Source organism: Neomonachus schauinslandi, chromosome 1, assembly GCF_002201575.2.
Source record: "Neomonachus schauinslandi chromosome 1, ASM220157v2, whole genome shotgun sequence".
Lineage (NCBI taxonomy): Eukaryota > Metazoa > Chordata > Mammalia > Carnivora > Phocidae > Neomonachus > Neomonachus schauinslandi.
In genome coordinates this window covers 214,191,705-214,205,732 of record NC_058403.1, presented here as the reverse complement: position 1 = coordinate 214,205,732, position 14,028 = coordinate 214,191,705, and the positions used below count along the sequence as shown (strand labels likewise).

At 60.3% G+C, this 14,028-nt stretch overlaps 2 protein-coding genes across 2 annotated transcripts in view; one reads left to right on the top strand and one right to left on the bottom strand.

Annotated features, from left to right (window-relative positions):
• R3HDM4 (R3H domain containing 4) overlaps positions 1–6,333 on the bottom strand; it is a 9,862-nt gene extending 3,529 nt beyond the window's left edge. Inside the window, exons 1-4 of the mRNA XM_021705224.2 lie at positions 6,218–6,333; positions 1,297–1,451; positions 787–911; positions 207–330 (exon numbers count right to left, since the gene is read on the bottom strand). Coding sequence (XP_021560899.1) covers positions 207–330; positions 787–911; positions 1,297–1,451; positions 6,218–6,303 — 490 coding nt within the window. The 5' untranslated portion in view covers positions 6,304–6,333. The remainder of the gene's footprint in view (positions 1–206; positions 331–786; positions 912–1,296; positions 1,452–6,217) is intronic.
• A 3,063-nt stretch (positions 6,334–9,396) lies between these two features.
• On the top strand, positions 9,397–12,579 carry KISS1R (KISS1 receptor). Its single transcript, XM_021705546.1, has 5 exons — positions 9,397–9,610; positions 10,328–10,452; positions 10,945–11,080; positions 11,460–11,692; positions 12,136–12,579. Exons 1-5 carry the CDS (start codon positions 9,397–9,399, stop codon positions 12,577–12,579), a joined length of 1,152 nt encoding a protein of 383 aa, XP_021561221.1.
• The last annotated feature ends 1,449 nt before the right edge of the window (positions 12,580–14,028 follow it).

Sequence of the window (14,028 nt, the reverse complement as noted above, 5' to 3'; positions counted from 1 at the left end):
TCCCCCGGGGCACCTCCCCCCCACCCGGCTCCCCCCCGCCCCTCCCCCGGCGCACCACCCCCCACACCAGGCTCCTCCCCGCCCATCCCCCGGGGCACCGCCCCCGCACAGGCCCCTCCCCACCCGTCCCTGGCCCGCCCAAACCATGATCAGCCAGGCCCCCCTCCGTTCCTCAGGTCCTCCCAGCCTCCCATCTAGGCCCACACCTCTCCGGCGGTCCTCCCCGCGACCAGGCCCCCTCCTCCGCGTCTTGCTCTTGCCCTCATCCTCCAGGTAGCGGAGAACCCTTTCCTGTTCCTCCCCAGAGCGGTTCATGAAGTCATTCCAGACCTAGAAGAGAGGCAGGCAGGACCCAGGCTAATGACTGCGTGTCTCCAGCCCCAGGTTCTCCATTTAGCCAATGGGCACAGAGGGCCAGAGTGTGTGGACATACTCCTCGTAGACACATCTGCCCACTGGGCTTGGCCAGGAGTTTATGGGGTACCTGCAGACCTGCCTGGGGCAGGGGAGTGAGGTGGGCCAAATACGCCCCCATTGGACTCAATCATTCCCAATGATGGGCAGATGAATCAGGAGTGCTGGGAAGTTCTGGGGGTGTGGTGGGAGCTCTGGCTTGGTCTGGGGACCCCGAGGGAAGCAGACAGGGTGTTCATCAAGGGACCAGCGGGGGATGGGTGCAGACGGGCACTCCTGAGGGAGGGACCAGCACAGGCCAGGTGTGGCGAGAACAAGAGAGGGGCCAGTGCGGCCCAGAGCAGAGGGAGGAGGAGGGCACGGGAGCCCCACCTCCACGTAGGTCTCATTGCTGCAGGCCTCTGCGAAGATCCCGGGTGCTGCCGGGGGGGCCAGGTCCCCATCGTCCAGACCAGCTGTGCCCCCGTCTGTCTCCAGCAGGGTTAGGAGGTACTGAGCTAGATGGAAACAGATGGTCTGTGGGCTGGGGGGGTGGCACTTGGGGCCCCCCAGTCTCCATAGAAACCCCCGGCCTCTGCATTTAGGGCCTTTACCCTCTGGCTCACACCAGTCTCCCCACCTCCAAGCTCCAACTGTCTTTCCCAGAAGGCACAGAAACCATCTAGCCTCCTCCTTCAGAACTCCTACTCCTCCCTGGCTTGTTGAACTCCTAGACATCTTTGAAAACCCAAGCTCCAATGCCCAGAGCTCCTTAAGGCCCAGCCCCAGCATTGCCCAGCTCAGGGTCAGACTCATGGCAAAAGCAACAGATAATACCAACATACACACCATTCTCATGTGAGCCCTAGGAACCCCCAGGAGGTGCCCCCAAGCCCTGCTCACTGTTCTCTAGGCGCTGGAGGCTCTTCCGCCCCTTGGCCTTGGGCACGAGGTCTGAGTTCCGCACAGCCTGGTTGATGAAGTGTTGTTTCCGCTTGGAGGCTGACAGCCTCTTCACCTGGGAGCCAGCTAGAGCGGGCAGGCAGCCCGGAAGGGGCCTGTGGGCCAGGGTTGGGGTGGGGAGGCAGGCCTCAGGGCCCACACAGGCCAGGACCCCCAGGCAGAACCCCACAACAGCCGCTGTACCATAGCCATCACCTGCTTGGTTTCCCTCAGCAATGGGGAGCTCTGTGGAGCCCTAGACCCTTCAAATTTCATTTTGTTTCATGGTCGCATCACCCAGGAGGCCTGTACAACTGTGAAGACAGATTAGGAAACTGGGGCCCGGAGAGGAGAAGACACTTGCCCAAATTCACATTGTGGGTGGGTGGCCAAGAAAAGCTTCTCCCCTCTCCCCCAGGCTTCCAGATCGTAACTGCAAGCTGGCGGGACCCAGTCTCCAGGATTTGACCACCACCCTCCTCTGGGAGTTTCTCAGGAGACTTGATTTAATGGAGCACCTCCCATGCCAGCAGCAGATAAACCAGGAAACGGCCTCCAGAAGCTCAAGGTGATGCCTGAGCCCATCTGCCTCAAGTCCCCGGAGTCCCCCTGAAATGTGCCCAGAGGTGGGGCTGGAGTGGCCCCCTCGGAACTAATCTGTCCTCCTCCAGGCAAATGGCATTAATGGTGGAGATGGATTAGCAGCTTGGCCGGGACTCCCACTGGGGACTCGAGGGCCACCTGCAGACACAGGGAGTAGGAGGGGGCGCTAGATGGAAATGTCCTGGCAAGGAGTTCCCACCTTCCTGGTCAGCCCCCGATGACCCCCAGACCACAGGCTGAGAGCACATGGCCTCCTTGCCGCCCCGCCAGCATGCCGGGCACAGTCCCACCTGGGGGCCTCTGCACAGCCAGTGCCCCTGCCCGGTGCATGCTCCCCCAGACTCTCAATGGCTCACTCACTCATCTCCTTTGGCTCTGTTCAAACCTCCCAAGAGCCCCCAACCCCCTGTGTAAACCTCACTGCTTTGTTTTTCTGATCACGGTGCATTCTACTTCATTGAAAACTGCCCACCTCACCCACGACACGGTAATCCCCACGCAGACATTCACAGCCATGCCGGGGACGCGGGATCGGTTCTCAAAATAATCCCACGATTCCACGACTGAGTGGAACCGAGAGTCCAAAATACCCCTCCAAACTTTCCTAGTACCCCAAGTTCCCAGGACAAAAACTACAAACAGAAGTGTGGCCTCTCCCCTCCAAACCATGAAACTCTAGGACGGTGGAGACAAGTACCCTTGTAGGGGTTAGGAAGGAAGCCAGTGCTCCTCAGGGTCTGTACATATGTAAAGCGTCCCCAGCATTAAGTATCGGTATGATATAGGCTGGCCATTACATCTTGGTCAAAAAGCAAACAGGCTGATGAGACTCCACACTGCCTGACCGTCATGGTGGGGCAGGTGAGCAGCCCAAGGCTCAGTAGTTAACAGTTTCCACCAAAATCCATGCCGTTGCCTCATGAATAAACTCGCACATGAACAAGCACCCCTCAACAGGAAGAGGCACTGGGTGGACCCTGGAATCTCAGCCCTGAGTTCAAATCCCAGCTAGGATGCTTTGCTGTGTTACCTAGAGCCTCAGCTCACTCTCTGCAAAGTGAAGATAAAAAGGTGCCTGTGGGTCTGAAAGGGGACACTCAGAGGCAAGAGGGCCAGGACAGGCACCCTCCCGCACTGACTCAGGCACCACCTGCTTGGTTTCCTCCTGTTATGGGGAGCTCACCTCCTATGTCACACTGTTGATCACAGCATCGTCCCTGGACTGAATGTTCATTTTCACCATCACGATCATGCCAGGAGGTCAGTGACATCAAGTTGATGCCCATTATACAGAATTGCAACTGAGGCAGAGTCACGAAACCGAGATCCCACCATTGCAAAGAAGGCAGCAAAGACAGGACGAGGCAAATCAAGTCAGCACAGAGCCAGTGACTGTGAGGCTGGCTCCAACCTGAGGGCTGCCTCCCTGAGGCTCGAGCCCCCCCACCATGAGCCCCAGCTCACCCACGGCCTCCCCAGGGCTCCAGTGCTTGTGTCTCTACCCTGGCAGCTGGACCGAGTCCAGAATAGCGGCCTGCTGGGGCCGATAACAGAGTCCGCATCCGGGGGTACTTATCAGGAGATGTCAGAGCAGGGCTGAGCCCTCGGGACATGGGGCTCCTCCGTCACCTCGCGAGGGTGGCAGAGCCAGGATTTGAACCTGGCCTGAACGGGAACACTCCCCTCGAACCATTCAACCTCCTGCTTCTCTGAGCGCACAGAGTTCCACCCCCCTACCTAGTGAAGTCCCAGCTGGGCCCTCCCCTGCGCCACCACCATGCGTGGCTCCCCAGAACACTCAGGGCAAGCCCAGCCCTGCCCTGTCCTGTAGCGGGAACACAGGGGTCTGTGCCTGGCCCCACAGGCTTTCGGAGGGTTCGCCACCACCTCGTGGGCCTCATGCACTGAGCTGAGCACCGGGAATTGAGTCCCACCACCAACTCAAGCTTGCTGACTTCAACCAAATTCCAGCAGAAGGCAAGAAACATGTGGCCTCCAGGGTGAACTGCTGGGCCTGGACCCCCACTCAAGAAAGAGAGGACAGGGCGCCTGGGTGGCTCAGTTGGTTAAGCGACTGCCTTCGGCTCAGGTCATGATCCTGGAGTCCCTGGATCGAGTCCCGCATCGGGCTCCCTGCTCAGCAAGGAGCCTGCTTCTCCCTCTGACCCTCCCCCCTCTCATGTGCTCTCTCTCTCTCTCTCGTTCTCTCTGTCTCAAATAAATAAATAAAAAATCTTAAAAAAAAAAAAAAAGAAAGAAAGAGAGGACAGCAGAAGCGGGCAGGACAGAAGCAGCAGCCCACAAATACCCAGCAAATCAGATTTGTAATGAAGGTTGAGGGTCCTCTGCTCCAGACCAGGAACAGTCTACCTCAGGGCCTTTGCACATGTTGAGCCTTCTGCCTCAAGTACACTTTCCCAGCACATTCTGGTCTCTGTTCAGATGTCACCTCCTGGGAGAAACCACCCTGCTCCTGACTAGCCCAATCAGCTGGTCCATGTATCTGTTTACCATTTACTCCTCACCTCCCACATCAGACACTTACAAAGAGGAGTGTCCCCAGCACCTGCCCAAGGGCCAGTTCAGCTATTTCCCAGGCCACCCAAAGAGACCACTTTACAGATGGGGAAACTGAGGACCCAGACAGGGCACCTTTGGCTTCCTGGACCTGACAGGACTCAGGAAGTGTCTGCATCGTGAAAGTTGTTTGTGCCCAATGAAGGTGGACAGGCCCAAGGTAGAAACACCTGCTAAATCAGGTTTGAGTTTGGGGAGAATAGGCCCCTGTGTCTCCCCGAATTCTGTTCCCTGCAGGTTTTGAAATGAGGCCTTTTGACACCTGTTCTCTTGGGCTAAACTCTACTTTCTCTGGCACCAGCCCCCTCCCCCAGGAACAGGCAAGAGAGGAACCTATTTCCCAAAGCAGGAAACCGAGGAGGGGAAGGCTCAGAGCAGAGAGGTGACTCAGGCTGGGGTGGGGCCAGCTGGGGCCCCCAGCAGTGACCGCAACCCCGGGGACACACAGGGGTGAAGGAACACCGGGGTACATCAGTGGGGACCCACTGGCAGGTTAATACCCACTTTGCATGGGTAAGGTCCCTTAAAAGAAGGTAAATAACCACATCTGTAGAGACCCACATGGCTTCTGGGTAAAGGCCCAGGGGGAAATAACAAGGAGGTAATAATAAGTGTAATAATGAAACAAATTAAATAATAAGATGTTTCAGACAATAGTTAAAGAATGGTTGCTCCCTGGGGCCTCTGGGTTGCTCAGTTGGTTAAGCGTTTGACTTTGGCTTGGGTCATAATCTCGGGGTCCTGGGATTGAGCCCCACACGCCCCCTGCTCAGAGGGGAGTCTGCTTCTCCCTCTGCCACTCCCCCCTGCTCATTCTCTCTCTGTCAAATAAATAAAATCTTAAAAAAAAAAAAGAAAAGAAAAAAACGGATGCTTCCTTCTGCTGAGTACATGGTCGTTGACCTCCCCCCACCCCATGCCAGCCATTCTGAGAAGAGGCCACTATTATATCTCATTTTACAGATGGGGAAACTGAGGCATATACTGCCCAGGCGGCTGGGCCAGCACACAGAGGAGGCAGTGGTCTCCTTGCCCCCAACAAACCAGGACCACAGGGTGGATGGCATGGGTTTCTGCGGGAACACCCTGATTAAACAGGAATCTGCCCCAGACCCTCTGGGGTCCGGACCCAGTGGCTCCACCCTCTTCGGCTCCTGCTGACCCAGGATTTTAAGCACCCACACATTTAATCTGCCAAGTACTCAGGAACAAAGAGCCCTGTCTACTCAGGGGGTGGGGGGCTGAAAATCCCCCCCGGGAAGCGCAGGACTGGCTGTGGGGTACCCACCCAGCTTGGGGACAAGAAGAGCGGCTTGTGGGTACATACCCAGAGCAACACCCAAGCTGTTTCCACGGACACTGCGCGCAGAGGCACCACCTCACCCGAGCCGGTGACAAGGCGCATGAGACCCCCCAGAGCGAGTCAGTACCCGGGCACGGGGTTGGGGGCACCTCTGGGCCCCGCAGGCATGTAAACGCATAAACGGGGTGTGCCCCCTCTGCCCAAATACTCGGACGTGTCGGGGATGGGATTTCCCCGGGGGGCAACGAAGCCCCCTACCCCCACCCCCACCGCGGTCTGGGGTCTCCTCAAGGAAAAGGGGCGGGGCGGCCTGGGGCTGCAGCCAGACTGGGGGGAGAGTGGAGGGGAGGGGGTGCTGGAGTCCCAGGAGGCATGGCCCGCCCGCCCCGCCGCGCTCACAGCGTCCGCCGCCCGCCTGGGGCGCTTCCCACCGCCGCCGCCGCCGCCTCCTCCGAGCCGCCCTCCGGGTTCTCCAGCGCAACCATGGCTCGGTCTGTGTTGTCGCCGCCGCCCGGCAGGGCCTTCTCGGGGCCGAGCAGGAAGTGACGGGCGCCCAGAGGCGGGCCGGGGCGGAGCCTGGAGGCCGGACGCACGGGGCGGGGGCCGAGGCCACGCAGCCAGCCAGATCCCGGGCTGCGGGCGGCGATCCCCCAGCCCAGGGGACAAACGGGACAACCGAGGCGGAGAACGGGGACCGCGGCCAAGCCCCCAGTCTGCGGGTGTGGGATGGGGGGCACCCAGCCCGGAGGAACAGACGGAGAAACTGAGGGGGGAGGTAGCGTGATCCTTGCGCCTGAAGCCGGGCTGCGGGGGGGCGGGGCACCCAGCCTCCAGTAGATGGCCGAGGAAACTGAGGCCTGGGTAACCAGGAAAGAGGGGGACATCCGTTTCAGGAGCGGGGGACAGATGAAATGACCCAAGCCCCAGACCACCCAACCCCCAACACCAGGTTGGCTTTTCCTTCCACCAGCCCCTCCCAGCCCTCTGTTCCAGTGCAGCCTGGGGAGCATGGGCTGGGTGCCTCAGTTTACTCATCTCTAAAAGTAGGACAACATCCCACCCCCTTCCATCTTTAAGGATTTGTTCATTTCACAAACGCCCCCTGTGGGCAGGGCCCAGTGACGAGCTCTGGGGATGCAGCAGGGACCAAGACAGACCCCTTCCCCACTGAGTGGGTAGGGAAGAGGAGTTCTCTGAGAGAGGGACTGGTAAGCTGCAAAGTGGGAAGGGCGTGTCAGGTAGAGAGAACAGCCAGTGCAAAGGCCCTGTGGCATCCAGAGTGACCAGAGCAGTGTGATGAGTGAGCACAAGGGGGATGGAGGTAGACGGCAGAGGGTGGATCCGTGAGCCTGGCGGTCCTGTGATGGGAGGTCTGGTTTTTGTTCAGAGGCAATGGGGAGCTATGAGAGGGTTTAGAGAAGAGAATTAAACCTACTGTGGAATCTAGAATCCACCCTTCCGTCTACAACAAGAGTGGGGATCCAGGTCCATGAGGAAGAGTGGGGATCCAGGACCATGTCAAGTGACACCACGGGGATACAACCCACCACATGCAGCCTGTTAGAAATTGTGCAGGTCAGGGGCGCCTGGGTGGCTCAGTTGGTTAAGCCACTGCCTTCGGCTCAGGTCATGATCCTGGAGTCCCTGGATCGAGTTCCGCATCAGGCTCCCTGCTCGGCGGGGAGTCTCCTTCTCCCTCTGACCCTCCCCCCTCTCATGCTCTCTCTCTATCTCATTCTCTCTCTCAAATAAATAAATAAAATCTTTAAAAAAAAAAAAAAAAGAAAAAGAAATTGTGCAGGTCAAATGACCCGATTGCTTTAACAAATAAAGAGCAACAGGTAAGGAAGGAGTTATGATAAGGAGGAGGAGCTGCTAAAAGACCCCAAAAAGCACATGCTGTGTGACATCACATAGATAAATGTGAAAAGAGGCAAAAGGACTCAGTGGTGATACAAATCCCAGGAGAGGGCACCTCTGGGCAGAGTGATGGGCAGGGGGCCCTGGGGGCCGGGAGCCTTTGGTTCCCTGGTCTGGCCCGTGATGACTAACTGCTCCATAAATGTGCTAATTCTAGAGGATGCAGTGTGGGCCTCACCCTGATTCTGGAGTCTCCTTCCCAGGAAACCTGTGTGGTACCTTCCTAACACCCTCCTGGACTCCCGGACTGCCCAGGAGCTGCCGTGGCCACTGCTGCCCATGGTCCCCACCTCAAAGGTCCTCTCCCAGGCCCTTAGACTCAACAACATCCCCCCAAAGAGATCCTCCATCCTAGCAACCTTGGGTCTCCTCATCCTAAACTGTTCCTCATTCCCTTTCTTTTTTTTTTTTTTTAAGATTTTATTTATTTATTTGACAGAGAGAGACAGAGAGAGAAAGGGAACACAAGCAGGGGGGGTGGGAGGGGGAGAAGCAGGCTTCCTGCTGAGCAGGGAGCCAGATTCAGGGCTCGATCCCAGGACCCTGGGACCATGACCTGAGCCGAAGGCAGACACTTAACGACTGAGCCACCCAGGCGCCCCTCTCATTCCCTTTCTGATTTTCTAGACCATTTTGAAGGTGGAAAGAGGGTGAACGGGGAACGCCCCCTCTCCAAGGCTCTGCACTCCCACTGGAGACGACTGGTGTGCCTCAATGCCAGGCATGTTTCCGCGTTTCTCCCCTCCCCCACCTCTTAGTCGTGTTGTCAACAGTGGCATCTTTTTGCATCTCTGCGTGGTACTCCGTGATAGCAGGAACATCCTGGCACGCTGAGGCATGCCTCGTGGGTAGTATCTGGGGTCCATTTCTGGGTGGGGGCCAACAGTGTCCTTGCAAACTGCCCTCCACCTGGCTCCTACCACCAGGGGCACAGGTGCCCGTGTTCCCAGTGGGAGTATCTGCTATCCGCTGCCAGTTAGGTGGGGGGCGGACGCTTCCATTTACAGCAAGGGAGTCCTAGTGAGGTTAAGACCAGGCATCTTCTAACCGCTAGATCCTGGCCAGCCCTGCCCTGCTCTGAGCCGTCCATGGCTCTCCAATGCCCCACCTTGCATCTGGAGCCCCAGCCACTTGACAGGTCAAAGTCATGGCCACTAACAAGGTGCCTACTCTTGCGTCTGTGTTTTGGTCGGGGCTGTTTGCCCATCCTCTCTCTGAGTCTCTACCTCCTGTTAGGATCGTCCTTCTGGGGCCCACAGAAGTCTCCACGCAGCTTACCCCTCTCCCCTGGCCCCCCCAAGCCCCTCCTCCAGCCTGTGCGCTCGCTCGCCGGACTGTGCGAGGAGAGGAAAGGGGGAGAAGTTTGCTGTGCGTGTGAATGGGAGGCGCGCAGGAAGGAGAGGGAGTGACCAGCGGCTGCAGGAGAGGCCGGAAGGCGGGGACAGGGCGGGCAGCAGGGTATAAATTCGAGGGGCTGCGTCGGGAGCAGAGAAGCTGCCCAGCCCAGCGGAGTCGCCCTCCAGACCCGGTGGCCTCCAGCCGAGACCCTTCCCCGGGCTCCGCCCGCGTGTACCCAGCGGGCGGCCAGGAGGAGGGTCCCCGCGGCGATCCCGGGGCGCAGTCCGGCGGGCGGCCAGGAGGAAGAGGGCGGAGAAGCCATGAGCGCCCTGGCCACGTCGGCGCCCAACGCGTCCTGGGGGGCGCTGGCCAACGCCTCGGACGGCCCGGACCCCGAGCCGCGGCCCGTGGACGCCTGGCTCGTGCCGCTGTTCTTCGCCGCGCTGATGCTGCTCGGCCTGGCAGGGAACTCTCTTGTCATTTTCGTCATCTGCCGCCACAAGCAGATGCGGACGGTGACCAACTTTTACATAGGTGAGCTGCACGGTGCCTGCCTGCCGCTCCGGGGGTCCCCGCGAGAGGAGAGGGGCCGGGGCGCCCCGCAGCGGCGCGTCGTGGCTCCTCCACACAGGTCCTGTCCCTGCTGTCCCTGCTATCTTGGGCTAGAGCTCCAGAGCTCTGCGGGCGAGGGTTCCATGCGGGCTAGTTCAAAGGGAGCTGGGACAAGGGCCCACGGAGAGCTCGGCCCTGCCACTTGAGGACGGTGTCCGATTAAAATGTGGCTCTTATAACACCGTGTCCAATGAACAGAAGTACGGGGAGGGGCTGCGGGACCCCAGTCTGCGACCTTTGCCCCATGACTCGGTTCACACATTTGTGTGATGGGCCGGCCTACCTCGCACAGGGGGGTGCTCAGTTTTCTCTATTCGATGTGCCGGGTGGGCTAGCACGCCGACTCCAGTTTGCAGACGGGGAGACGGAAGCTCAGCGAGGCAGGGGCCTGCTCAGGCTCTTCCAGCCCAGACCGGGGTGAGCAGCGCGGACTGACGCTTGAATGGCTAATGAAGCCCGTGCTGGGGGGAAGTTTGCAATGTAAAAGTGGGAGACGGGGGGGTGCCCCAAATTCTCTGCCCAAGGTGTCGGGGGCCTTCCCACCAGCGGTCCTGCTGGTGACTCGGAGAAATGCAAAGACCAGGGGGCTGGGCCAGGGGCGTTGGGCGGTTGAAGCCCCCGTGCGTTCCCCGCCTGCAGCCAACTTGGCGGCCACGGACGTGACCTTCCTGTTGTGCTGCGTGCCCTTCACGGCCTTGCTCTACCCGCTGCCCGCCTGGGTGCTGGGCGACTTCATGTGCAAGTTCGTCAACTACATGCAGCAGGTGCGCGGGCTGGGGGGGTGGGGGGAGGGGAGGGCCAAGGGGCGGAGTCTGGGTGTGGGCGGGCTGGACCGCGGGTGGGGCGGGGCCAAGGAAGAGGTGGAGCCTGGACCGGGCCGGGTGGGGAGGACCCCGCTGTTGCGAGAGATAAGGATAGGGATGCGGGATACGGAGGTGGGCATAGAGAGGGCGATCTGAGCCCTGCGGCTTCTTGCCCCGCCCGTCCCGCGATCCTAGGATGGCTCTGCCTCTCCCTGTCTCAGTCCCGGGTCTCAGCGGACCGCAAATGGCCCCCTCAAACCTCCGCTATCCTGGCATCCTCTCTGGTGTCCCACTCTCCTGCCCCTTCAACCCGTGGCCCCTGGAGACCCTCCCAGGACACGTCCCGTTTGTGCCTGCGTGTTTGGACATCTGGGGGGAGCCGCAGGGTGGGCGCAGACAGGGCAGGCCCCGGACCGAACACCGGGAGAAACGCCCAGCTCTCGGCCCTCGCAGGTCTCGGTTCAGGCCACGTGCGCCACTCTGACCGCCATGAGCGTGGACCGCTGGTACGTGACCGTGTTCCCACTGCGCGCCCTGCGCCGCCGCACGCCCCGCCTGGCTCTGGCCGTCAGCCTCGGCATCTGGGTGGGTGAGTGCAGCGCGAGGGCCACACGGGATGGGGGGACAAGTCTTTGCGCCCTGGGCGCCCCACCCCCACCCCCGACTGCCCCCGTCCGGGCCTCGGTCGTGCGTGCCTCTGGGAAGTGGGCTCGATATCGCTCCCCGTGAAGAGCCCACTGGGGAGGCGGGAAGGCGGGGACAGGGCGGGCAGCAGGGAAGAAGCCCGAGCGGCCGCACCGAGGCATGAGATCAAAGGCTTCTCGGGCCTCCTGGTCACCCTGAGGGCTCCCGGCGCCTGGGAGGCGCTCGGTGACGCTGCCCGAGGAGGCACCCGGGGGGCACCAGGGTCCTGGCCTCCTGGCGTCCCTCGGCCCTCGGCAAGGTCTTCAAGCTGCCCTGTGGTCCAGGCTCTGCGGCCGTGTCGGCGCCAGTGCTCGCTCTGCACAGCCTGTCGCCGGGGCCCCGCACCTACTGCAGTGAGGTCTTCCCCAGCCGCGCCCTCGAGCGCGCCTTCGCTCTCTACAACCTGCTGGCGCTCTACCTGCTGCCGCTGGCCGCCACCTGCGCCTGCTACGGGGCCATGCTGCGCCACCTGGGCCGCACGGCCGTGCGCTCCGCGGCCGCCGACAGCGCGCTGCAGGTGATCTGCTGGGCGGGCGGGAGGCGGGTCTGGAGGACTCTGAGGGGGTGGCAAAGTGGGAGAATGCGCAGGGGTCAAGAGGGGGAGCTCTGGGGGTGCCTGGCTAGCTCTTGACCTCGGGGTCGTGAGTTCAAGCCCCACGTTGGGCATAGAGCTTAAAAACAGAACAGAACACGGCACCTGGGTGGCTCAGTTGGTTGAGCGACTGCTTTCGGCTCAGGTCATGATCCTGGAGTCCCGGATCGAGTCCCGCATCGGGCTCCCTGCTCAGCGGGGAGTCTGCTTCTCCCCCTGACCCTCCCCACTCTCATGCTCTCTCTATCTCATTCTCTCTCAAATAAATAAATAAAATCTTTAAAAAAACAAAACAACAAATAAATAAAATGGAGGGGAGCTCCGACGGGTTGCCCCGCCAGCCTATAGCCTTTCCTCCATTCCCCCAGGGGCAGCTGGGGGCAGAGCGAGCTGGCGCCGTGCGGGCCAGGGTCTCCAGGCTGGTGGCCGCTGTGGTCCTGCTCTTCGCGGCCTGCTGGGGCCCCATCCAGCTGTTCCTGGTGCTGCAGGCGGTGGGCCCAGCGGGCGCCTGGCACCCCCGCAGCTACGCCGCTTACGCGCTCAAGATCTGGGCACACTGCATGTCCTACAGCAACTCGGCGCTGAATCCGCTGCTCTACGCATTCCTGGGCTCCCACTTCCGTCAGGCCTTCCTCAGGGTCTGCCCCTGCGCTCCCCGGCGGCCCCCGCAGCACCGGGGGTCTGGACCCTCAGACCCCACCGCCCCCCACACGGAGTTGCACCGCCTGGCCGCCCACCCGGCAACCGCCAGGACCCAGACGCCAGGGAGCCGGGCGTGTGTCCCGAGGGAGCCCACCGGCTGTGTGTCCTGAGGGAACGCGCTGCCCCTCTCTGGGCCAACTCTGGGGGATAGAGCTGGGCCCCTCTGGGACAGGGGCTGCTTGAACAGCAGCTGTTACTATATGGTTATAATTAATGTCTTTATTTCTGTGCAACATAATCACAGTGAAAACGTCTTGTCCTCCTGACGGTTCCGTACAAATTTGCTGCTATTGATATTGTAATGAGTTATTTCTGTATTTCTGAAATTAAAGACACTTGGATACTGGCACTCTCTGGAGCTTTCCCCCAAAGCATCAACAGACAGTTTTCACACACTGCCTTGCAATGGTAACACTGTAAGCTTCATCCCATTTTCCAGAAATATTAAAATGTGAACACTGTGTGCACTTTAAAATGGCAGGAAAAGGGTCTTAGCGCTACTGCCTGGCAAGTGTTCAGAGTCCTGCTGGCGAAGTGGTGGGCGTCACTGAGTAAACAGGTCCTCCCGGGAGCACGGAGCTGCCCGCGTGAGGAGCAGTACTGAGGCTCCACAACAAACCACCCCAAAGCAGAAGGTGGCCCAGCAGCCGCAGACTGTCACTCGCCATTCTGGGGGATGACCGGGCTCAGCTGGACCAGGAGGCCCGAGGAAGCTTTGATCTCATGCCTCGGTGTGGCCGCTCGGGCTTCTTCCCAGCCTGGTGGGCTGGGGACAGTCAGACTCATCCCTTGGCAGAGCTTCTAAGAGGCGCCGCTTCAAGGGCTTGGAGGCCTGGGCTCAGAAGTCCCACCACATCGCTTTTTCCACCCTGAATCCTGGGAGCGGTCCGAGTCCGACCCAGAGGCCGCTTGGGTGTGGCTGTGTGTGGGTGGGTGGGTGGGATTGGTTCAGCCTTCCCCCAACAGCCCTGCAGGCGGAGGCTTACTCACCCCGCAGGGCAACCGCCCCTCTCTGGGAGGGCCCCAGCCCTCCCAGATTATCTGGGGACATCACGGGCTTCCAAACAATCCAACTTGGCAGAGATGTTACTGTGAGACCAAGAAGCCAAAACATAGGGCCATTTTGACATCCGCCTGAAGCTTACTGGTTCTTTTTAAGTGGGCTCCACAGCCATTGTGGGGCTCAAACTCATGACCCTGAGATCAAGAGTCACACATTCACACTGACTGAGCCAGCCGGGTGCCCCTGAAGCTTGCTCGTTCTTGCTTCCAACACTAGGCTCCAGACTGGGCAGGACAAGAGGGTGAAATTCTCCCCCTTTGCCCGCAGGCCCTGCCACCCCGCCCGCCCCCACCCCCACCCTCCCAACTCATGGTCTCTCGGCAGCTGCTTGAACTGGTGCCATCCCTCTGCCCTCTGGGCCTTTGCACACGCAGGTCCCTCTGCTGTGCCAGCTGTCCTCACCCATCGGGTCTCAGCTCAGCTGCCGCCTCCTCTGGGAAGCACTCCTGGGACCCTCTCATCCATGTGCCCCACGCCTCCCCCATCACAACACTAA